Source organism: Pholcus phalangioides, unplaced genomic scaffold, assembly GCF_987345545.1.
Source record: "Pholcus phalangioides strain wild (caught in Gottingen) unplaced genomic scaffold, Ppha-v1.0 ptg000027l_1, whole genome shotgun sequence".
Classification (NCBI taxonomy): Eukaryota; Metazoa; Arthropoda; class Arachnida; order Araneae; family Pholcidae; genus Pholcus; species Pholcus phalangioides.
Window position 1 is genome coordinate 56,679 of NW_028301617.1, and position 26,408 is coordinate 83,086.

The 26,408-nt window shown below is 39.7% G+C and overlaps 2 protein-coding genes across 4 annotated transcripts; one reads left to right on the forward strand and one right to left on the reverse strand.

Moving 5' to 3' along the window:
* The first annotated feature begins 213 nt into the window (after positions 1-213).
* Positions 214-1,286, forward strand: LOC149067988 (WD repeat-containing protein SL1-17). The gene has a single exon (XM_089251709.1). The coding sequence runs from the start codon at positions 313-315 to the stop codon at positions 1,222-1,224; it is 912 nt and encodes a 303-aa protein (XP_089107835.1). The 5' UTR covers positions 214-312; the 3' UTR covers positions 1,225-1,286.
* Positions 1,287-6,720: 5,434 nt separating this feature from the next.
* LOC149067989 (cryptochrome-1-like) lies at positions 6,721-22,722 on the reverse strand. 3 transcript variants are annotated; one of them, XR_016195176.1, is made up of 13 exons: positions 22,332-22,722; positions 20,827-20,935; positions 18,891-19,033; positions 17,498-17,682; positions 17,313-17,401; positions 15,673-15,813; positions 15,159-15,326; positions 14,898-15,038; positions 13,721-13,872; positions 12,212-12,414; positions 11,139-11,266; positions 10,898-10,984; positions 6,721-6,766 (listed from the first exon to the last, which is right to left on the reverse strand). XR_016195176.1 is itself a non-coding variant. In XM_089251504.1 (13 exons), the coding sequence occupies exons 1-12, from the start codon at positions 22,514-22,516 to the stop codon at positions 10,973-10,975; spliced, it is 1,656 nt and encodes a 551-aa protein (XP_089107630.1). In that variant the 5' UTR covers positions 22,517-22,687; the 3' UTR covers positions 6,721-6,766; positions 10,939-10,972. The 3 variants fall into 3 exon arrangements, 2 of the variants coding, with proteins under 2 accessions (XP_089107630.1, XP_089107629.1); XM_089251504.1 differs by having other exon boundaries at positions 10,939-10,984; positions 22,332-22,687; XM_089251503.1 differs by lacking the exon at positions 10,898-10,984 and having other exon boundaries at positions 22,332-22,714.
* Between the last annotated feature and the right edge of the window lie 3,686 nt (positions 22,723-26,408).

The following is a 26,408-nucleotide window of genomic DNA, read 5'->3' on the forward strand; positions in this document are numbered from 1 at the left end:
TATGAAAAAAGAATAATTCTGTTCTAGGAAATACGGGTTATATGGTCACATTACTTCATAGCCATTTTAATTTGACTTCATATTTTCCTATTTTAAAAAATAAATCTTTTATAATTTATAGTAAAATATTATATTCGTGTGTTTCTATTGCATTTATTTTTTTTTAGTGTTTCCTATGTTTTTATAAGTTTAAGGGGGAAAGATGAACTATTGCGTGTAATAATTCCTCGTCGCTCCAGTCTTCTGTCAACACACGGAGCTGTTTGTTTTGGTGAGATTTTTAGTAGCTGGGGGTCCTAAAAGTGAAGAATCATGTATTCTGTAATATTCAAGCAAGAACAGGCCCATGAAGAGAGCCTGTGGGCCTGCGCCTGGAGGAAAGGCGAGAAGGACGACGTCGATCACATAGTGACCGGCGCCGTGGACGACATGGTCAAGTCGTGGAAGTGGAACGGCGAGAAGCTGGAACTGAGGCACGTGATGGAGGGACACGCGCTGGGCATCGTCTCCGTGGACATCAACCACGAGGGCACGATAGCCGCGTCCAGCTCCCTGGACAGCCACGTCAAGCTGTGGGACCTCCAGAGCGGGCTTCAGATGAAGAACATCGATGCCGGGCCCGTCGATTCGTGGACGGTCACCTTTTCCCCGGACTCCAAGTACCTAGCTTCCGGCAGCCACTCCGGCAAGATCAACATGTACGGCGTGGAGAGCGGCAAGCTGGAATCGACCCTGGACACCAAGCTCGGCAAGTTCACCCTCAGCATCGCGTTCAGCCCCGACGGGAAGTACCTGGCCAGCGGGGCCATCGACGGCATCATAAAAGTGTTCGACATAGCCACGGGCAAGCCCGTCCACACCATGGAGGGACACGCGATGCCCATAAGGTCCCTGGCCTTCTCCAAGGACTCCAGTCTGTTACTGACCGCCTCCGACGATTGCCACATGAAGATATACGACGTCCAGCACGCAGACTTGGTCGGGACGTTGTCTGGACATGGATCTTGGGTCCTTCATGTCGACTTCTCGCCGGACAAGTCACACTTCGTGTCCTGCTCGTCCGACAAGACTGTCAGGGTCTGGGAGATTGCCAGCAAGGAATGCATCCACACTTTCAACGAGCATTCGGACCAGGTGTGGTGCGCCAAGTACAACAGTGACGGCAGCAAAGTTGTTTCTGTGTCCGATGACAGGACTATAGTCGTTTATGATTGCCCCCTGTGATTTCAAATCGCCATGAATTGTTCGATAGAAATATCTGTAATAAAGGAAGTTTATTATTGTGATTTTTTACTTTCTCTATTAGAGCAAAACTAGTTTCATTTGGTTAACTTCCCGATATACCTTTTTTTGTCGTTAAGTTTTCAACTATCATTCTCCCCAGCATGAAAACATAGATGTTTTCAATGTTCTTATTGTCCCACCTGTAATCCTAGCTAGTAGTGCCGAATTGGGTCGGGTGATATAAAAAAATTATCAACAAATCACACAGTGGTAATTGTATTTCTGGAATTTACAGTTTAATATATCCCTTACAATTGTGATAAATGGCCAGGTGAATACGAATGATTCTCCTTCAATATCCCTCATATCCTGCAAATATCGGCTAAGATTTTACATGTGCGGGAAAATTCACAGACAAAATGACATAGTGAATCGTCAAATGAGTTACTGTCACTATCATCACTGACTTGCTCAATCACCCATTCACTCATACAATCACTGAACCTATCTGTCGGTACAGATGCCGTATAATCCAGATCGCCAAGAGCACCATAAGTCGCCAAGCCGGTATAATGGTGCCAGGTTAATGTAATATTTTTAGATTTCCCATTCCAGGTGGTGCTAGTAACGTTGGCTATTCAAATGGCATCATTTTGTTTCCCATTGTCTTACTAGGATTATGTTCCCGTCAGGTGGTATTTTTCAGATATATTTATCCCTCATTGTTTTTTTTATAACTTTTGCACTTCCGTTTTCAGTGTCGTAAAGAAATATTATTTTAGTTTATTATTTTAAAGAATCAGATACCGAGAGTGACTTTTGCACGAATCAGTTTATTTTTTTATGAAGAATATTTATTTTTAGAACTAGAAGGACCAGGGGCGTAGCCAGAAATTTCGTTCGGGGGGGGGGGAACCAGGGGTATCGGAAGTGTTTCGAAACTGTGGGTGCTCGTCTTTAATTTTATATCGGAAATTTTAATTTCTGGATCAATTCTGGGGGTGATCAGATTCATGTCAAAAATTACTGTGGATGGTTGAGCACCCCCGGCTCCGACGCCACTGGGGGGGGAGGGATCAAAGCGATAGAACAATAGATTTGGCCATCTTTTTCGGGCCATTTTCTCACATTTTGGGGGGGGCGGACCCCCCAAGTCGTCCCCCCCCCCCCCCGCTACGCCCTTGAAAAGGACTGTAGTTTATTTAAAAGGAAATTCCTAAAAGAGTCTAATCACGGCCTTGGCAACTTTTCCTCCGGCTGTCAAATGTGTTTGGCGCCAAAAAAAAAAAGTCACCAAGGGATCTGGATTATACTGCATCTGTTTCCCTCTGCAAATTACACATGCAATCACTTAATTGCTCACTCTTCCATCAATCACCCATTCACTGGTGCACGCATGCAGTCACTCACCTACTCATTCAACCATTCATTCACTCACTCAATCACCTATTCTTTCATATAGTCACTGAATCACTCACTCTCATATAGTCATCACCCATTCACTCGTATGGTCACTGACTTGCTCAATCACCCACTCACTCAATCATTCTCTTCCCCACTTATCAGTTCACTCACTTGATTACCAATAGGGAATGACAGTAACTCACTCGTCGACATGAAAATATTGGGGAGGGGACCTGAAAGTTGCTGGTCGCCCCATGTATACAGTACTCATACGTGCATGCAGGAGAGAGAAGGTGGATTGCATTGCTTTTTCAGAAATTATTTTGGGGGTGCTGTCAGTCACATAAAGTTACTTGGGTCTTTTTCCCGTACTCATTCGGTCACTTAGTCATTGGTGATGAACTGTTGTTGGTGAAGTTCCCTATCATAGATTGCGTAGCGATAAATTTTCTGTAAATCATGATTCCGTAAGCGAGGTCGCTGTTGAATCGATTTCCGATAACGTCAAAATTTTTTCAATTGCCAAAAATCATAAACATACCACCAAAAAAAGAAAAACCTCATAATCAAGTGTTCTTCAAATAAACACTTGGTTGTGTCGATCACTGTTGGACACAATTTTAGCTCCACATTTTAGGCAAGGAGTCTGGCCTTGTTTTGCTGGTACTAGGACCTTTACAGCGTTTTTCTCATCATGTCGGAGAAAGAATATTCTTTCATCAAAACCCTAGAATACTAACTACCTATGCGTCTTTGTTTCTGAGATGTAGAGTTAGTATTCTAGGGTTATAAAAATGAATCAGAAAAATCAACAAACGCAAGAGATATATATAACGCAATATTCTGATAACTTATAGTTAAAGCACACGCGCAGGGATTCTAAAACTGCTACTGCACTCCCGAAAGGTTTTTCTAAGAAATACTGTGTTAAACATCTTTAACCCAGCTTTGCAGATGACAAGGAAGATTGAAAATGGCACCAGAATGATAGCCTATGGTTCAGAAACATGTCGCAGGTCACTTGAGTTATCTGGAAATGTATCTCGAGACACATTTCCTCCAGATGATCTGAAAAAAATTTGCGGTGATTTTTACTAAGGAGATCTACTACTACTGTTACTGAACCACATGGGCACCTTGTTCATATTCCTCTGCAGAACTTGGAACAAATTGTGTGTGTGTGGGGACAAGTATTGTGTGGCCCGGTGTAAAAACAGCTTTGCAGCCCTCTAAAACGAAGTTTTGCAACTCCCCAGTATAACCATGGAGCACGCCAGGCTCACATTTGCGCCCAATAATGAATATTAAACTACTATCTCATGATTGTAAAGAAAAAAACCATGAGAAAGCCATTTGACAATAAATTTGAACAATTGTACCTGTACCCCCGGGCACTTAAAGGTTGTGGGGGGGGGATGTCAGGCTAGAGAACCGATTATCTACCCAGGGCCACAACTAGATAGTCTTTCCGTCTGGCAATCATGAATAATGCCTCTCGCGTGTAAATTGAATAATTTTAAAAGAATTTAACGTCTCTATCTGGTCCAGTGCCCGGGCTACTAGATCTATCTGCATCCTTCTCTTGACTTGGCAATGCTGTGGAAACCCTAGGCCAGAGAGCTCAATGCCTAAATTTGGACAGAATTTTAAGCTATTTGCTTTGTTAAAAACGCTTGTCAAAATGCAATCAAAGTATTTTTATTCCGTTTTGTGGCCCTGTGCGCCTGCTTAAGTCCAGCCATCGCCTAACATGAAGTTTCTGTGTAATGCTTGTTGTGTGTGGAGTGCTGCCATCTATCATCAATTCATTGAAGTGTGACGATTGAATAATTGTATCACTTTCAACCAGGGTTTAAGCTATGGTCGCATTTTTTGCAAAATGTGAAAATAGTAGCCACTTTTGCAAAAATGCGTACAGGAGGTACAAAACGAGTAGACATACAACCAATCATTACATTAGCATTTTCGCTTTTTTGCAAAAGGAATTTTTTATCTAGCTTTCAACATATTGCTCTGTGGCAAGACTTTTTAACGTGGAAATCGGCTTGTATTGGCACCTTGAAGTCATATATGCCCCTGGAGACTATGCCTCTACTTCAGTGCATTCACGCTACAGAGCGTAAATAAGGAGGTAATGGTCATGCCTCCAGTGATCTGTATGGGTAGTGTGCTTGCCCGGATTGCAAGAGGACTGGGTTCGATCCCTGGCGGAGACTAGTAGACCTTTCTTTCAGAGTTCATCTCTGCATAATATCGAGGGGGAAAGTATTTCCTTCATGTAATTGAGCTGAAAAAATCATAATGTTTCGAATCAACCATAAGTATTCATCTGAATGCTATAAAATTTTTGAGAAGGTAGAATTGCAAAATTCATCCATATAAATAGATAGAGTCGGGCTGTAGCGTGCCTTCCCGGAGGCAGACTTTATCTCACCCCACCTGAAATTGTTATGCGCAGAAAAGCAAAGTGCCCCTCCCTTCTCATTTTGCAGATTGTTTCAAAGAAGAAACTGTCAAAATTTTTGAAAAACATGCAAAATAATTATAATTTTTTTATGTGGGGCTCCACCGCAATTATAGGCCTGGATTGTCTTCACCTAAAAGGTTGCGCACAGCAAGTTTTTTCAGTTCACTTGTCTACTCGCATATTATAGCAGTATATCTGAATGTCTCCAGCTGTACTGTCTAGCGCTAAAGAATTTGCCTAAAGGACAACAATTCTCATTTTCTGAAGAAATGCAGAGTTCAATGAGAAAGGCGCTTCTAAACCACACATGTACCTTATCCATATTCCTCTGCGGAACTTCAAATGAATTAGTACATGTTGGAATTTGCATGTAATAGACCTGACGTGAAGTTTTACTTCTGTGTAATGTTTGTTATGTGTAGTGCCGACATCTGCCATCAGTTTTTCTGAGTGAAGTGTAATGATTGATTAATTGTATCGTTGCAGGCCTGTTGATCTCTGCAGCAAGACTTTAATAGGGAGATCAATCCACATGTGCACGTTGAAGTTGGGAAACCACGGAAAAACCAACTTCAGCCACTCACCACTGTAGCGACGGTGGTGATAAACTTGGATCCTCGTGATGAGAGTACAAATGACAAAGGCACTGAAAAATGTGGCAAAAGGAGGCTTGCAATCCACATTTATATCTTTGTATGAACAATGGCATAATTTCACAAGGCAGTTAGATCGAAGGAAATGCCAAATAAACAGGGTATATTTGCACTCATTTTTCCATAATAAGTTCCCAAACTTTTAAATTTAGTGGTATTTATATTAACAGGGTTTAGCTGGTTTTTCAGGGCAATGGGACACACTTTTTAGGGAACCCCTTGAAAGGGTTATTATTCAAAATAAGCACATTTATTATGGGGCCTCGGTCGCCCCATCCTAGCTATGGGCCTGGGGAGGAAGAAGCAATGGCTCCCTCTGGACCCGGGCTATGGTATCTTAGAAGCACTATGAGGCCCTATGCAACATAACATTCCAAGACCTCTATCTAGCCTTACCTTGCTAAGTGCCCGATTACCGATTTCCATACTTATTCTAAAAAAATCATAGTAACAAATTTTATTATGGCAAGAACCCCTCCCGGCCATGCCCATGTAGGGCCCATGGTTTAAGATGGGCCTGCTGAGAACTGATCATAATCATTGTATCGTAATGACTGAGTATATTCAAATGTTTAAAAAAAAAAAAGACACAGATTGTAAAAAAATTACAACTTTTTAATGAAATTTTGAAACCATCGCATCAAAAAAATATTGACGTATATAATAATTTATCTTCCGCAACATTGAAAGACAGTACATGTCCCCCATCCAATATAATGTATAAAAGAAAATGTAAACACTTCTCAGCTTTTTATAACAACATGCTTTGTATATAACTTTAGTGTGTGTTGCTGTCCCCGAGCATAAAAGAAAAGGTTAACTCGCCAAACAGAAGAAAGGAGGGGGTGAGATCAAGACATGACACGAGTTGATCATTACATGCACAACAGAGATTTCTTGGTATAGAAAAATTTACATATCCAGTCATTTAACAGTGTCTTAAATGCAAATAATTCCCACAAAAAAAAAAAATTCAATGTGCCGAATTCTTATAGTGTCTTTGTCTTCTGCGTTCGACCTGCAATATACACGATGCAAACAGAGAGAAAAATACTTCATTACTTGCGACTGTATCACATTAGATTTCCTTCTCTTTATACAAAAAGCAATGACAGTAACAGAATTTGACATAAAAACACACACAACATCGTCGTCATCATTAGTTTAAAAATAAATGAAAACATACATGCAAACTTGCTGTCAATTTTAACGTTTACATTTAAAAAATGTTCCATGTTTTTACACGCAGAGAGCGATTCAAACAAAAATTTGGCACTTATTTACGTTACAAACATCATCACTTTAAAAAAATAATGATTTGACAGACAGTGTATGTAGCTATACAATACAACTTATTTACAAATAATAATAATAATACAGGGCGATTCAAAACACTTGGTACAAATTTTTTCATGATAGAATGTATGGTCAAATTGCAATAGTCTCTGATAGAAGGTGCTTTTAGAGGTAAAGAGCGTAACAGCACTCTACTCATAACAGTAGCCAGAAATTTATTCTTTCAGTGTGCGGGGGGGGGGGGGGAACCTAACTAATAGTACAATAGCCATAGAAAATCTTGAGGACCTTGACGCCTTCCAAAATTTATGTCACCAATATATATACATGTGTGTGTGTGTCTTACCATTCGCCAAAGTTGGTGTCATCAATATCTGTTAGCATCCACCAAAATTTGTGTCATTAATGCGTCTTGTTGTTAATGCTTACCAAATTGGTTTCATCACTGTGTCTTGTTGGCGTCCTCCAAAATTCTTATCATCAATATGTCTTATTAGCCTATCCGCCAAAATTTGTGTCATCAATGTATCTTGTCAGAGTCTAGCTAAAATTTGGGTCATCAATGAGTCCCTTATCAGCATTTGCAAATTTGTATCATCAATGTGTCTTGTTGACAAAATTTATATCAATACCATTTGGTAGCCACCTAGTTCGGCATTTTGCCTGTTGTGGCCTTGTATTTTTATTTGCTGGCATCCTCCAAAATTCTTATTATTAGCATTGTGAAAGGATGACGTCACTCTCCGCTATACAGACAAAGGTCTTTAACACCCGGTTTTTCTCTCATCCTTTCATAAGTCGCTATCTGGTGGCAGCATCAGCAGTTGCGAGCTTGGCCTGAGTCAGGTCTGGCTGCCCATGTACGGTCCCTTTCAGTGTACATGAGCTCCAAGAAAAGATCGAAAGATTCATTGCCTTTGTAGTCTAGTGCTATAGGGTGTTCACCCGGAAAGCGAAAGGATGTGGGTTCAATTCCCCGCAGAGGCAGTTGAATTTTCTCTTTCCAAAAAAAATTAATCTTCACACACACACACAACAGCCAATTGTTAAAAACCTTTGTATTATTAGCATTCACCAAAATTTATCATTAATCTGTCTTATTAGCATCTGCCAAAATTCGTGCAATGTGTCCTGATAACATCCACCTATATTTGTGTCAATGTGTCTTGTTGGCAAAATTAGTGTCATCAATGCATCTTGTTGGCATATGTCAAATTTTATATCATCAATATATTTCTTATTAGTATCCAAAAAAATTTGTTATGTGTCTTGAACGTTTCCCAAATTAGTGTCATCAATGTATCTTATTACATCAACCAAATTTTGTGTCATAAAAATGCCTTAATATTCATCTAAATTAGTGTCATCAATGTTCATCATTAGTATTTGCACCTCAATGCTTCAAATTCAACAACACATTCCATAACGAAAAATGCTGGTTTAGGAGTGTTCTGTCATCACTCTTTAAAGTCTGTGTGTATCAGGCTTTATGAATCACCCTGCATATGAGCACACAAAAGAACACTTTTGAGAGAGAAATTCAGAAAAAAAAGAAGTTAATCCTAACACGTTTCAATGCACTATGGATGTAGTCCTTGAAGGGCATAGCCGCTATCACACCATAGGTTGCATGACTTTGGCTTAGGATAATTTTTGTGGAGGAATCTTGAGAAAATTAGAATATACTAATCAAATGATGCAATTCTGCAAATAACCAAACAGATCATTGCTGCAGACTTGCATGCACAGACCTTTTTCGCTGAGCAACCAATCTTAGAGGGAATGCTGATCAATGCCATAGTGGCTATATATATCCCTTCAAAAAACGATGCCTATAGTGTGTTGAAATACATTACAATTCATGGATTTTTTGTTATTTGTCTTCATTGTTAGTCTTTCTTTATTAGTACATAGCTGCCAACTTTTAAAAATGAAAATTCTGGAGATTTTCGTGCAAAACCATATTTTATGCTATAACTACTCCCTAATAAATACAATAGGGATTTTTCCAAATAAAATAGGGATTTTCCAAACATAAAAGTTAAAGCATAGGGAATAAAATCCCTACTCAAAAACTGAAGTCAAATTAAAATAGGGATTTTACACACATGGAAGTTAAACCCTTGGGAATAAAATCCCTATGCAAAAAACAAGTGAAATCGGAGGCCAAAACTTCAAAATGGTGATCTAAAAAAATAAATATTGTGTTCAATCAGAAACGCTGTGAACAAACATTCTGCGCGAATGACCCCAAAATCATTCGGAGATGAAGGGGGGGGGGGAAGTGTCAATTTTTGAAGAGCACTGACTTTTTGTGACACTTGCTTGATGTTTTTTTTTTCATTTCACATGAGTGATGATGGCAGTCTTTTATGACCGATGTTTATGTCTGTAACACAACTTGTACAAAAAGGAAAAATTGCTTATCAGTATTCATGTTTTGTTATATCGCACGTACGTAACTTCAACAAAAGAAATTTTGACCATATGTGCGTCACTATAATCTTCAATTATTGTCCAGGACTATTGGCTGCTAAGCTATTTCCCTGCACGATAAGACAAATAACTTTCTTGTTACCATCAGAGGGTTTGTAAAACTTCCTTAAAAAGGAAATTTCCCCATTTATGACGTGTGACGTCATTTCGAAAGGGAAAAAAAAGAGGCTTCATGCTTCACAAGAAATTCAATAGGGATTGTTTTCATAAGCTGAGATTTTTTTAAATGAAGTACAGAATTTTTAGGGGCAATTAGGGATTTTTTGCAATTTTCTTAAAAATTCGGGAGATTTAAGAACTTTTCAGGAGATTGAGTGATGAAGCTAAAATTCGGGAGACTTGGCAGCTATGTTAGTAGTTAGTGTTAGTAGTTCTTTGGTGAAGTGATACAATCTCTTTACCAAACTAAACTCATGCGACTAATCTGGCAACATGTACAAACTGATAAAAGGCAACAACACTGCTTAAGCAACTATGAAAGCTTCCTACTGAAGACTGATGACATCCATCATTATATAAATACTACTGTGGAACTATATATGAATTTTTTTAATGAGATTGATTGTATCTGTAGAAGGATTGTACACTGAATGCTTCAAGTAAGATGCTGGGTGCGAGCATGTCTTCTTTAATGTCAAGAATGGTTTTTATTTCAGAAATGCTTTCTGAACGGGTGACCATCCATGCCCCAATGATCAATAACCAGAGAGCACGCCAAAGACAAACCACATCTGATCAAGGATGAAGATGCCAGAAGTTTAAAACAAACATTTGTAAGAGTAAAGAATGTAACAAAACCAAAAAAATAATTGTTACACTACCAAAAAAATAATTTTCAGCAGGATTTCCACAGAAAAACCCATTTGTAACCACTAAGGTTGTGTGAATATCAGGATTTCATACAAGGAAAACAACGATTTCCTTAAAGATTCCTGGATGCCATCAATCGTCAACAGTAAATTTTTACAGTGTACTCAAGTGCGTAAAAATCTGGAAAAACATCATTCACTTTGAATGGAAAACACACACTAATGATCATTATCACTTAAATAAAAAAAAATGAACTGATAGATAGGAAGCGGACAGTGAATTGCCGAGGAACTTCATATAAATCTTCATAAAATCTCATAAGTCCAAGTTAACTGAAACAAAAAAAAACTGTACTTATGCTGCAGTGGGTAGATAAAAATGGCCAAAACATGGTGCCGAAAAAGACTAAAGCATCCAAGACCAAAGTCTCACCATTGCAGGGAAGGGAGAAAGAAAGAGGAAATAATAAAAAGGAGCACAAAACTTTTTTTTGTTATAAACGGAGACGAAAAGAATCCGTGGAAAATTTTTAACTTTTTGGAACTACCTGAACTTGGAGCAGAACATAATTGTGTGAGAAAACTGAACCTTTTTATTTCCTTGTGCTTTGAGAACCTTCGTGTCATCCCTCTTTCTATAAAACAAATTGTACAAATCAAAGATTAAGGGATGAAATGATAAGCTTCCTGTAAGGAGGAAAAAATTTGTTGCTTTTTTCTTTTATGGTATATCAAGTGTCTACAAAAACAAGGTATTAGAAAAAAAAATGAAGAAAAATATATTATTACCCCAACTGGATAACTTGTAGCTTGCCTTTTGATGCTTTTACTAGGACTGCTGAGCAGCTGCTGGTGCTCGTCTGAATGTGATACAGTGGTCGAAGGTGGCAGCGGTGGTTGTATACTGGCAAGAACACCTAAAAAGAAACAAAATATTTCACTCTAGGAGGCATCAGATACAGCTGCACTTTCCAGTCATGAATCTATCTTGAAACCTCTGTAATTTGAAATATTTAGAGACACTTAGCAATGCCAATCTTTTTGCCATACAACCTCCACAATACTGGCATTCAAGCCCGACAGCACATTTCCTTCAACTCGAGTTGCAGTTTACTCAACTTGTAGGAGTGACTCAAGAACAAAGCAATGTAAATAGTGTAGTAGTAATAGTGTAATGTAAATAGCAATGTTGGCTTTTAAACCTAACAGTGTGGTTCTTCTCAGTTCTTAACAGTGTGGTGTCTACAACTCAAGTTGTAGTTTACTCTTGCATAATTGACTCAAAAAAAAAAGTGATGTGAGTAACATTGCTGTGAAACCTCAGCAATTCTCGCATTCTGACCCCATCGCGCCAAGTGATTTTTCTGAGGTCCTACCAGGCAAATTTACATACATACTCCTCAAAAATTTAAACTATATCTCATTTTAGTGAGGCCCCTTTTCTCTTGAAACCCGGGTGGGCCTATGCGTTAAGACGGCAGTGCACCTTGCAATACCTGCAACTCAAGTTGCAGTTTACTCTTACAGGAGTGAAACAAGAACAAAGTGATGTAAATAGTGTAATGTAAATAGCAATTTTGGCTTTCAAACTGAACAGCATGGTTCCTGCAGTTTACTATTGCAGGAGTGACACCATGCTTACCAAATTCTATCATGTTGTAGCCACATTCTAACCTAGAAATTAAATCATGGTGGGTGAAGTTATATTCAGTCTCCATACAAGACTCTTAAATATCGCCTGTGCACAGTACATGATATCAATGATGAAAATCCAATAGAACGTTTGAGAACCTGATGTAAAAAAGTGAAATAAAAATGGAAAACTGAATTTAAAGAGCTAAATAATTGTAGAATAATCTCACCAGCATGATGGTAGTTGCTGAGCTGCTTATAAACCTGTTTCATCCTCTCCAGATTTATGTGGCTGACATCTTGGTGATTGACCATTGGCATCGGATAATCTTTCCCAACTATGCACCTGGCGAATGACTGCACTTTTTCTGGCGCCATCCATGGCTCATGAATATATTTGGTTGGGTAGTTTTTCAGCACAGGCAAATACTTTCTGAAAATATTGAATCAAGCTTATTGATCAAAATGAGGTATCAAAACAAGATTGTAATGGTTAATTTCCATAGGCTATTTCAAGATTTGTGAACACATATTTCGAGCAAGGCTGTCATGTAAAATTTGTTTGCCAAAAAAAGTATCAGTAGGAAAAAGTTAATTGCAAATCGGCAATCAGCAGAAAACAATCCTAATTTCTAATCTTAATGTTGAATAATTGTCTCATGCAGTATATAGTGACACATGGCAAACACATATCATTATTTCTCATCAAATTCTCAACATACAAACCCGTACGGGCATAAGAAAACTTGTCTGTAAAATCCAGCACTGACTGTATTTTGCTTGTAAAATAATACCGACCTTATGAAGTTAATCATGACTAACCACAGGTGTAAAGTTATTAGAAATGTTGAGAACGGCTCAAACCCAATATTTCTTATAGGTACTAGCTGTTACCTGTGGCTTCGCTCGCGTGGATTTGGTAATCTGAAAATTACTCACAGATGATTCCCCCATATAACATTTGAAACTATAATGATCCCTTTGGGGTTGAATTTTCAAAAATCCTGTCTTAGTGAGTGTCTATATTATAAAATATAATACTGACCAAATTTTATAATTATAGCTTCAGTAATTTTGGGTCGACGTAATTTCTCTATATAAATGTTGAACACCCTTTATGACCTCCTTTTAAGGGTCAACTTTCGGAAAACCCCTTCTTAGTGAGTCTTTACACCATAAAATAAAACTACTAACCAAACTTCATATTTGTAGCTTCAGCAGTTTCTGTTTTGCATGATTTTTCTATGTAACCTTTGATAAACCCTTATGATCCCTCTTAGGGGTTGAATTTTGGGAAACCTTTTCTTAGTGAGTCTTCACATCATGAAATAAAACTACTGACCAAATTTCATGTTTACAGCTCAGTTTTGGCTTGGCGATGATGAATCAGTAAGTCAGAACATGTTATTTTATATGTATAGGTAAATGAAGATGAGCCAGATACATGTGTTTACATCTATATGACTAGAACCCATTGAAGCTTATGCCAGTGTGACAGGTTGGTTTAAATTTTTATGCTACTGTTTGTCTGTCATTTATTGAAACTCGCCTAGACCTGCTGTGCTTGTAACTTTGTGCTAGTATTTGGCTCTATGTTTCAGAAACATAAGTGAAAAACATGAAAAAAATAAAAAGAAACAGGAAATTATCTTAAGCCAATTCAGTGGGGGTGAGCACTGAAGTGATCTATGATTTAGTAACTTTTTGGTCAGCTATGTTGCAGTGTTGGAACTACCAACCTTATATAATCACCATTAGGATCAGCCTTCCTGCCAAACCTCACAGGACAGTACAAATGGAAGAACTGTTGGAAGAAAGAACTGCATGATAGCCACATCCACGAACCAGCGTTAACACTCCAGTCAGCATCCAACAAGAGTTCATCGAACACCTAAAGAAAAATAATCTTCAACTATAGCATGGAAATAATTGACGGGTTTTTTTTAATAAATAAAAACAAAACGAAAATGTAAAAATGTTCAATAAGCAGAATTAATATTCATTATTATTCATATTAAATATACTCTCGATAATCCAGCTGTGCGCTAGTAATCCAACATTTTTATACAAGTTTCTTTGAGTATAGAAGAGGGAAACATGTCACTGTATGTCTGTGTGCAAAAGTTTATATTATTCAAATGGGCTTTTAATGATTTTGGGCACAAGCAGGGCCATCTTAAAAGCCTCATGGGGAGCTTCCAGGATAACTGATTTTTTGAGAGGCCTCATACATGACTAGAAGTGATTTTTTACAAATTTACATGCTTAATCTTGAAATCTGATTATCATATGCCCGACCCCTCTGCAGTTGAGGCTCCCGGGTTGCACCCATGCGTTAAGATGGCACTGGGCACAAACATGACTTTTCTTCGGGGTAGCAGGTACAAATTCATTGTCAGAAATGGCTACGCAATTGTCTGCAACATGGTTTTTATCATCATTGCATAGAAACTTAGCCCTTCCCAGGCATCAGAGTCAAAGACCCTCTGCCACATAGAGATAACAATGTATAAGCTTACACTACTTGGCTGTAGAGCGAGGTGGCCTTGAATCAGGCTTAAGTGAGGTTCATTGACAATGACAGAAACGTACCTGCAATACAACTATGGTAGAGGTCTGTCCAGACCTTTTCATGGAGGGGTTCTTGTTTTTGTGAAAATGACCCATAATTTTGTGAAAAGAAAGTAATTTTGTAGGGAAGTGAAACAATCTAATTAACTTTGTAAAATTGCATGAAATTTCAAATTTATGATTTCGTTAATTTTGTGAATGATCTGGTTATTCAGATCTGAAATTTTGTGATGGGTCCAGAAAACAGACCCAAATCTTGGCTAGACAGTGACCACGTTATGAAAAACTAATCATGTAAAATTAACTAATAAAAGCTAAAGGTGGCAAAAAGTGAAGTCGTTTTACCTTCATTCCTTCCTCCCAAGATATCCAGAGGTCACCGCGTGTCAAAAAACAAGCAACTGCATGCCTCGCAACGTGGTGAATCCAACCTTCTTCTCTGAGCTGGGTCATGATTGCATCAATCCACGGAAAACCAGTTTGGCCCTGCAAAACAAATTTCACCACCATTAAGAGTACCTCATTTAATTATTGAAAGAAGAAATTGAAATGAAAAAAAAAAAAAAAAATCGAATAATATTTTAAAGTACAAGAAGCAAATCTTACATTCGCCCATTTAGCCAAAGCTTCTGGATTCGTATCCCACGGGATCTGTACACACATGGAGTTTCCAATCATGCGGTCGAATTTCTGGTTATTTGTGGCAGCACAGTAAAAAAACTCTCTCCATAAGATTTGTCCGTGTAGGGATAAAGGTGGGTTGGCTTTCTTTATCTACAAAAATAAAATCAATATGGTCACTTACTACTTAGAATACTATAATTGATGGAGCTAGAAAGCAGACTCAAACAGACAGCTAGCACAATCAGTATCATTTCAATGGCTGACGAATAAACTGACATGCGAGGCGAGACTTGGCTAATTCCCTTCATGTCAAACGATTCGATTCTTTTAGTCGCCCCACAAGATGCGACTTGGAGGACTGTTCATCTATTAGCACTGCATATATATCAATTATATCAGATGTCACTCCTAACCTCCAAATTTTGATGAGCATGCTGCCAAGCTAAGCAAATAATAAAATGATTAATCAATAATTAAAAAATCTACAATGTTATACCTTTTTGTACAGCTCGGTCAGCTGTTGGTAGAATAGTCGTGCGGAGAGACAGCCAAACCTCAGGTACGGACTTAATCCCGTCTGGCTCGGTAATAGTGACTGCGGTGTCATCTTCGGCCGACCGAAACTTGCCACCCAAGCCTGATTGCAGAGAGATTACATTGTGAGCTTATTGAATCTCATAAATAATTTCTCAAAGTTTGATACAGTACACGCTGCTTAATGTGATCACATCACGATTCATGCTTTCTGATAAGAAAAATCGATTGATAATTATATCCAAAAAAACTGTTCTTAAGTACGAAGGCCATCCACTTTGTTAAATCAGACAGGACAACTCCATTTTTCTCTCAAACATAACAGGTTTCAACATATTTTTAAAAAATAATTCTAAAACAGGATTCCCTCCCCCCCCCCCTCCCTTTTACCTGAAATTCTATTTTTTTTATTTAGAAATTGTGAGGAGCTAAGAGTTAGAATGGAACGGTCTGATGTGAATTACAAATTACAATACTTTTGTTAATGTATGGTACATTCCATGGATTCCCTTGTGAAAGTCTTTTGTCCAAGGAACTGTGAAAGTGGTCAGTTCAGTGAACTGAAGAAAGGGATTTTCCCACCTTACACATACCTTCACTATGGGGAAAGAAATTGTAAAAAAAGCTAGCAAAAGTAGCCACTATAACAGCCATCTTAAGATCATCATGGGCTTCCCCCCCCTCCCCCAGCAAGTTGGTTTTTCTGAGACCCCTTAGTTGACTAAAAATGATTGTTATCTAACTTACATGCTTAGCTCCAAAATCTTAAACGAGATCTCATTATCACGAGACCCCCCCCCCCCATCTGCACTTCAGATCCCAAGGCCATGCCCAGGTGGGCTTACGGGTTAGATTAGGACATTGTAAACTGAGCACAGAAATTTTTTGTCCATAAGGGAGCCTTCTGACCTCCTGTAGTCTTGTAGATTGATAACAATAACTCTTAGGGGAAAAATGAGTCTAATAAACCCTTTAAGTTTATCCTCCTGATAAAAATTTTCTTGATCCGCGTTATAATTGCCACCATGGAAAATCACTAAACCTTCTAGAAATTGCCGCCTATTTTCAAGGTGAATATTTTTCTTCGATTGAACTGATAAATGTCCCCCACCAACACAAAACAATTAAAACGAGGAAGAGAAAAACTATGGTTTTCTGTTATTCATGTTGTACACATAATCGTATATTACATCAAAAGGGAAAGGAAAAACACCCCTTTCTGTTATAAGACTTTAACAAAAGCTGACTCCACCCACTGGCAGTCAATTGACAGGATGTGGGGGGGGGGGCAAAGAAAACATGTTATCAGGCAAAGCTCCCTGTATAGATAAGCTCTCATGATAGCTGAAATCAGAGGGTTTTACAAAGACGAAATATCTTGGGATTGCTGCTGTAAGGGTTAAACCTTAGCTTCAAAATGTGTAAAAGAAAAACTGATAATATAAACCAAAGCCTTGATAACTATAAACAATTTATATGATATTAGCCTGTTCTGTATGTTGCAAAATTGATAAGAATACTTGAATGAAAACACTATCTGTGATTCTAATAAGCGGCGTCTACTGTATCTGACATTGAAAATAAAATTTTAAAAACCCATACTTTTCTTTCGAGATGCCTTTCTAATCTCACCAAGGCTTCAGTCTCTCCTCCCACCCACACAGCTGGTTTCAAACCTTCGGTATCGAATCCTAATAGAAAAATATATACATATATTAGCATTAAATATGAAAGATATCAGTTCAAATTATAAAAATTTTCCTTGCCGTAAATTCCAGGAAGCTTACCAAGCTCTTCTAGGGTAGGAACTCCATACTTGTCATCGTGGTCTTCCGAGACCGGAGTTGTGATGCTTTTCATCATCTCCGGAGTGATTGTTGGCTGAGGCAAAGCTGGGGGTTCCATCGATGACAGGACATTTTGGAAGCGCTTATAGGTGAGTGGTGCTTTGCCCCCATTCTTCTGAATTATCCTGAAATTTTCGGGATCAGTGAAACAATGAACTTACGAATTATTTTACTGACACAAACAGAAACATGAAAAATCTGAAAGTTTGTCTCATTAACAGATAAGGACGATGACGGCATGATGATCTATACCGAGGGTGCTCAACTTTTTATAGAGCGCAGGCCATTTCACTAATTTGGAAATGTGTTGTGGGTCACTTGACTTTTATACCTGGAAATGTGAGTCGAGTTTTTTGGTGATCTAAAAATATGCTACGTGCCTCTTGAGTAATCTGGAAACCATGTAGCGGGCAATTTAAGTGACCTGGAACGTGCCGAGAGCCACTGAATTGATCTATAAAAATATCGCTGGCTGCTTATGTGAACTGTAAATATTTTGTGGGCAGCTTAAGTGATATGTAAGTGTGCCGCGAGCCATGTAAGTGATCTGGAATCGTGCTGCAAGCTACTCAAATGATGTGGAAATCTGCTAGTCACTTTAGTAACCTGGAATGTGCCACAAGCCACCTGAGTGAACTGGACGTACGTGTACCACGGATCACTCAAGTGATTTGGGAATGTGCTTGGGGCCATCCGGAAATATGCAGAGAGTCACTTAAGTGATTTGATGACATTTGAGTGATTTGATAATTTGTCGCAGGCCAAAACAGATGACTCGGGGCCAAATTTAACTCATGGGTTGATCATGTACGCCCTATACCAAGGATGCTGAACTTTAGGAGGGTGCAGGCCACTTCACTGGTTTGAAAACGTGTTGGGGACCACTAAAGTTATCTGTAACTGTGCCATGGACCACTTAAATGAGATGTACCACGGGGGCTACTTAAGTGATCAGGGAATGTGCGGCGGGTACCTTGAGTGATGTAGAACTGTATCACAGGCAGCTCAAGTGCTTTGGAACTGTGTCGATGGTCATTCAAAGTGATCTGCAAATACGCCGCAGATCGCATTAATGATCTGGAAATGTGCCACATAAATGCTCTAGAGGATGGTGTTGTAGGTAGGTCACTTGAGTGTTTTGTAAATATGGAACTGTATTGCAGGTCCCATTAGTCATCTGTAAATGTGCCGTGTCGTTCATTTTTTATAAAATTAGATTTGAGTTCTCTGGCCACATACGATTACTCCGAGGGCCACATCTGGCCTGCAGGACACGGGTTGAGCATGCATACATGCCCTACCATACTCTATAAGCTTATGAGAGAGAACTCACTTTTCAAGCCTGTGCAATGTATGAGAAGTTCGTATCACAACCGTGACACCGTTTTCTCGAGCAAGTGAAGTTATGTTCTGGTCCCTTATTCTACCATAGGGCTCTGGGTCCTTCTCGAAGGTGAGATGTGTGACGTTCCATTCCTGAAACAAATTATAATGAATATCCCATCTCAGCAAATATAATTTTCAAATACAGAAACAAATTAAAATACCAAATTCAAATTTTATTATTGGAAGGGGGGAGATAACTGAACATGATCATCCCAATAACCAAACAGTACTTCAAGCATTTTCGGAAATACAGTGAAACTTTCCTATGACGGCCACTCTGCAGCCACCTGTGGAGGTGAATCAAAGTTGCACTGTGATTTTTCGGGGAAAGGAAAGGGGTATCAAAACAGTTTTCTATTTCACAAAAAAAAGTGTAGTAAGTGCAGGGTTATTCAAAATGATGTACGGTATTTTAAAATACTATAATATAAACTCATTTCTAAACATACACTTACCAGAACGGGTTTAAAATAAAGCAACAACTCAAACATTTTCATTTTGTCGCATTATAAATGTTCTATATGACTTCCTTGAGTCACACGGACAACGTCCAGACGATAGTCTAGTTCTAGCCCAAACTTGTTTTAAGCATGTCTGGTGTCACTAGCATTACATATGCGTGTGTTTAGGACACCCCTAGTTGCGTGGTAGTGGTGGCACATATGCATTGTCTTTCACAAAGCCCCACAAGAAAAAGTCACATCGTGTGATGTCAGGTGACCCTGGAGGCCTCAATAACTCTTGCTGAGATGAGATTTTTTAATTGTAGCGATAGTAGTGCCACCGCAACTTTCATAGCGCTACCAGCGAAGAAGAAGTTGAAAAATTTTGAGTTTTCCTTTATTTCAAACCCATTAAAAAATTCAAACCCCATTTTACAAAGGCGAAACTTTGATATCCTTTACCTATTTTGTAAAGATCATAGATTATTTGTCTTGTTAGCCATGTTCCCCACTTGCGGGGCAAATTTTTAAATTGTTTTATCCATCGGCTAGGATCAACCGTATAGCACACATATGTTATTCCAACCTGAATAGCATCATACATGAATGATGAACAGAAAATCTGATTGATTTTAAAAAGGTATTTACGCAGATGTATTAAGTTATAGGATTCAAAAGTTTCTACAAAGAGACGAGACCTATCAGTTTCCAACTCTTACTTATAAAGAAGTGGCATTGAAAAGATTGGTCACTAACCGCATGCAGAGGTGGCAGCAGAACATGGGTTGTTTTTGTATTATGTCTATGTATCCTATTGTCTGTTCCAAGAAAAACTGGACCACGAGGGGAAGTTGTCTGAGGAACAGAGTAGGCCGCCTATGGAAAAAATTTTAGATACTCTTCTGGATGAAGTTTATACTTCCCAACGCAGGAGCAACTTGAGAAATAATCTCTACCCACATGGGATCAATTTTTGGCACCCCCAATAACATTTTTTTGTCGATAAAGCTTTCTTTGCAATTTCAACTTGGATTTGACACTGGTCCTAAATTGATAAATTTTGGACGGGCACCCCAGCGCAATCACATGGCTCAACCCCCCCCCCCCCCGTAAATATGCCCTTACAGCGGCATATTTACCAGAAATTGTGATTAACCTTCTCAGTGGCAAGTACGAGATACAAGTACCAAACTTGATATACTTATATTTTGACAATTAATTCTATATATTCAGCCGGTGATGGATTAATGCAATTTTGTGGATGGGGATGGTTCATTGGAAGATAGATGCAACAAACTGCGGGAGGGACCTAGGGTGTGTTTTCTCAGAGTGTTTCTTTTTTTTGCTTCCCCCCCCCCCCTCTCCATAATCTGTTAGTGCACTCAGCGTATATTCAGCAGTTAATTCTTGTATTTCCATTTCACTGTAACAAGAAATTACCTTGAAAAGACGAGGGAAAACATCAGCAGGTTGTCCTCTAATAACGAACAACCTTGAATTCAAGCGTCTCAGGCTCCGATCAAGATCTTCTAGACACTGCAGCAGAAACCTTAGGAAAAACAGAAATTTGATAAAAGAGATTTACTTAAGCCGTTATGATAAAACACATTAGAAATCCATAATGCACTCAAATTTGTTAAGTTGAGTCTGTGCATGTGCTGCCTCCTACTATAGAGCGACTGATCAAGCTCCAGCATAATGTGGATCGGGATAGAGTATGAGACAAGATGGCTCAAGAAGATTCATGTCTGAACATAAGACTTGTGCCCCACCTCTCAAATCGTGTGTGGGAGAAAGCTCAAAAGAGATTTGATGCTTGTCTGAATAATTATAGTAACTTTTAATGAGCACCGACAGAGGCATATTTACAGTTTTACCGCCGGTGGACTACCTGAATTTCACCACAATTCTCTTATTTCAGTTTAATCCGTCAACAGATGCAGGATTCCAAATCTGGCCCTGCCAAGTTCTTTTGTTCACTCACATGCTTGCATACTCTTTTGATTTCTCTCGTTTCACACACTCTTTAGGCCACTCTTCTGGTGATTCACATGCTTGCACACGCTCTAGGTTCTGGTTCCTTGCTCTGTAGGTCACTCGTTCAGTCTTCCACGTGTTTGCTCACACTCTGTCAGTCACTCATTCGTCTATTCACATCAGTGCCATCTTAACGCATGGGCCCACCCGGGGTCTTCACAAAAATGAGATCCGGTTGAAATTTTCTAGGATTTGCCAGGTAGGGCCTCCGAAACCACTTGGCCCGGGGGCCCCTAATACTCTCAAGACGGCCCTGATTCACATGACTGCTCATGCTCTGTAGGTAACTTATTTGGCCATTCACATGCTTGCTCATGCTCTGTAGGTCACTTATTTGGTCATTCACATGCTTGCTCATGCTCTGTAGGTCACTGGTTTGGTCATTCACATGCTTGCCCATTGCTCCAAGTCACTCTTTCGCTCTCTCATGTGCTTGCCCATTGCTCCAAGTCACTCTTTTGCTCTCTCACATGCTTGCAAACTCTCTAGGTCACTCACTGAACTAGTCCTTTGCTGTCTGGGCAGAGGCAGATTTATTGAGGGTAATAAAAATTTTGCCGCTGCCCCCCCCCTTTAATTTTCTTGGCCACCACTCCACAAATTTACTGCCACAATGGGCTATAGCCCACTAAGCCGCCCCCCCCCCCCGTAAATAAGCCACTGTCTACACTCATGCCCACCTCACAAGGGCGGGGCTGACAGGGCTCAAGCCCTAGGGCCAATTCTCATCATATTTTGCTTTTTTCACGATATAAATTAACTATAGAAGAGCCCGTGGAAAGTCTGACCGGGGGGGGGGGGGGGTAGCAAAAGATCCCAGCCTGGGGGCCCCTGCTCCAGGATGTGTTGGGCCATGTCTACACCCACCTGTGTGAATGCATCATATGTCTGAAAAAAAGGGTGCTCACCTCCACTTGTTGATTCCAACATTGGACGACCCGGCGAACCACGGGTCTAATATGAACACACATCTCAGAGTATTGGCACCGGACAGACCCTCTAGCAGAGCTGGCTGGTCGTGGAGTCGGAGACCTTTCCTGAACCAATGCACGACATTCTTCGCTTTGGAAGGGCTCCTAATCGGTGATGACATGGCGCTATAAACAAATCTTTGAATAAACAAAAAATAAATAATCTCTGTATATATTTACATCGCCACTATTTCAAATTATTTTGATTAGATTATGCAAATTAGGAGCAGTGGAGAAGCGAAATGTCAGTCAATAACAACAACAACAACGTCGGCTCTGACCATGCTTAATGCAACGTGACTGCCTGCGGTGATTCACGTGAGGGTTTCCTTCAATCGTGCATAATGAGGAAAACAATCGTCTGGCCTTTTATCGCCAACTTGGCTGGTAAAAATTACGTCATCGAGAGGGAAAAAAACCAGCTTTGGGGGGAGAGGGAAAGGGAAAATACTGTACATATTGCGTAATCGAGTGCGGCCCTCGAATGGAAAGTAAACACATTTCAGAACTAATGGGGAAAATAATTTTGGAATTATTTAAGAAAAAATAAATTTCAAAATTATTGAAAGAAATAATTGCGCATAATTATTAAAAGAAATAATTTTACAATTATTAAAAAAATAATAATTTCAGAAAATAAATTAGAAATAGGATTTTTTATGATTATCAGAAAGAAATAATTTTTTTAATTGTTGAAAAATAATATATAATTATATTGAAGAAATATTGAAAAAAAAAATAATTTTCGAAAGAAATTATTTTACCAGAATAATTGAAAAAATAATAATTTTAGAATATTGAAAAGAATTGATTTTATAATTATTGGAAAAATAATTTTTCATAATTATTGGAAAAATAATTTTTCATAATTATTGGAAAAATAATTTTTCATAATTATTGGAAAAATAATTTTTCATAATTATTGAAAAAATAATTACAGAATTACTGGAAAAAAATAATAAAATTGATGAAATAATATTGATGAAAAATAATTTCATAATTTTTTTAAAGAAATTATTTTACCAGAATAATTGAAAATTTTTCTCTTTTTTTTGCAATTAGGTGAAAAAAATTATTTCATGATTATTGAAAGAAAATTTTTTTTTTTAATTATTGAAAAAAATAATAATTTTAGAACTATCGAGAATAATAATTTCATAATTACTGAAAGAAACAATTTTATAATTATTAAAGTAAATAGTTTTAGAATTATTGAAACTAAAGAAATTAGAATTAAAGGAATAATTTTATAACTATTGCAAAAATAATAATTTTAGAATTTTTGAAGGAATAATCTGTTGGTGACACATACACACAGAAGTGTTGTAGCCAGGGCCGTAACTAAGCTGCGGCAACCGGGGCACTTCTGGTCCCCGAACCGAATGGGCCCCCCATAAAAGTTTACATTGGTTTTGCATAATAATAAACCTTTCAAGAGAGGAGCCCTAAAGAAAAGTCTGTCCCGGGGCCCCCGAGAAGTCACACAACCGCCGTGGTTGTAGCGACCAAGCTCTCTGAATATGGTGAGACTGGTCCCATAGGATAACACATCAGTCAATTTTTCTGCAGTCATTTCCCGTTCTTTCTTCGCTCCCATGCGGCCGTAGCTTAAGGGCAAGGCCTATTTTCTCATAAGTTCGGGCCCGTAGCATAGGCGGAGATAGACGCCTATTATTGCTGGTTTTATTGCTGGGGCACAATGATGATGATGACGATGCCAATTCATATATACATATATACATTAGATGAGCCGACTCCACTTTTGACGTTGGGGGGCAATGCCCCCCCCCCATATCTCCGCCCATGGCCCTTAGCAATTATGATTTTTTTGGATTCCCCCCCCCCATACATACAGTGTTCTTTAAGGCAAAGAGATACATGGGGGGTGGGTCACGTGAGCCCGTGTTTAAAATACAAGGGGCAGCGGGTTTTGGTCTCCCCTAAAAATTTGTGGGCCTGCGCCCCGTTTGCACATGCGAGAAACAAGTTCCAAGGGCAGGGCTGACACGGCTCCAGCCCTGGTGATCGAGACAAACGCCATCATTTTCTGTTTTATCTCGCTATAAATTCACTATAGAAGAGCCCATGAAAAGTCTGGCTCGGGGGCGCGGCTCCAGGATGTTGGGGGGGGGCCCATGAACACAAGGGCGTAGCGGGGGGCTGCCCCCCCCCCGAAATGTGAGAAAATGACCGAAAAAATGGAAAAAGATGGCCAAATCTGTTGTTCCATCACTGTGGTCCCCCCCTTCCCGAAATGAAAGTGGTCCCCCAGAACGAAATTTCTGGCTACGTCCCTGCATGAACAGGCCCCACCTGAAACAGAAACGGATTGTGGCTCTGAAATTTTTTTTACCTGCCTTCTCCCGTTTTAATTCAATGGTCTTGACCACCAAATACAAAAATTTGCGGCCCCTCTGAGCTTTCTGCCCACTCAGCGCCCTCTTCTCCTCCCCCAGTAGTACGCATACGCCTCTTCGAGGACTCTTCATCAAGAACCACCCCCCTCCCTGCTATCAAAGGATATCTCACAACATCATATCTAGAACCCCTTTTAAAAACCAATTCATTTTTGTATATTACGGTAGGGCCGTCTCTAAGAATCGTAGGCCCCCCGGGCTAAGCGAGGCCAGTATACTTAGAATTTTTTTCCCCCTTTCAATTTACATATGCTTACGATTGAAAATTTTAACCACTCCACATTTCCACGAGGCTCCTCTGCACTTGACGCCCTCGGACCGCGCTCGGGTGGCTGGACCGTCTCAATACCAAACATAGGCCCATGGGCACAATGGAGGAAGGGCCTCTGCCAAATTCGATGTGTGCACGTGTGCACATACCTACCAATTTACAAACAAACTTACTCTCGAAAATCACATTATCAATTCCCATCTCATCACGAGGCCCCTAATTCGCGTGAGCTCACCCCCGGGCCTTGCCGGGTGCTCCGTTCATTAAGGCAGCGAAGGTGTCCCCCAGCAGCATCCACTGTAACTCAATAAACGGTCCTCACTTTCGACCAATAGGAGGCCGAGATTCTCCATCTTGACCCTCCAAGACCGTGGAATACGTGGCTCATTTGGCGGGATTTTCCTTTCCTCCTTGGCTCAATACGTAAGAATACGATGAGAAATTGTGGGTATAGAGATTTATCTCTGGAATATTCTTGTCATAAACGAAGAAGAATAGAGAGGAAAAAACGAAATGATAACACACACACACGTGATCAAAATAAAAGATGTGGTTTTTCTTTCCTCTTTACTTCTTTTCACGGCCACCCAACAAGGGCGCCCCCCAAACATTCTGTGGCAGGGCGCATCAGTGCTAACTTGACGCATGAGCAAAGGGAAGGGGGTGGGGGGGGGGCTCAATTGCATAGGAGATCTCGTGTTCATGAGATTTGTTGCAGTGATTTTCGAGAGAAAGCGTAGAAATCTATAAGATGGTACTTTCAGCTAATTTGCCCCCCCCCCCCCGCGCAATATGACTTTGCCCCGGGAGCCGATGGAGCTGTTGTTAAAACGGCCCGGGGCCCATTGACTGCGATCTTTGGTGGGCGGCCAAAGGTTACAGGATTTTTCACGCCGCTTTATGTGTGATAAAAAAGGGATTCATCCCGGGTATAGTACCGTCTCAACGCATGGGCCGGGGGGGCTCAAGTGCAGAAGTAGAGAGGAGGAGACTTTTGAAATGATATCTGGTTAAAATTTTCGAGAGAAATGCATGTTAATTGGTAGGCAGGCATTTCTAGCCATTTGGGAAGGAGGGGGGGGGGGTCTCAGATAAATCCCTTTACAGGGCCGCAACTGGGTGGGGGTGCAGGTGAATCTGGTATCCCGAGCACCGAACCAGAGAGGGCATAAATTTCACCCATTAATCCCTCCTTCAGGGGGCGCCAAAATATGTCCTAGCCCCGGCTGACCAAGCATCTAATTGCGGCCTTGTGCCTGGGGGAAGGGCCCATGATGGTCTTAAGACTTCTGCCCGTCCCCCGTCCCCCACCAGGTTCTGAATAGG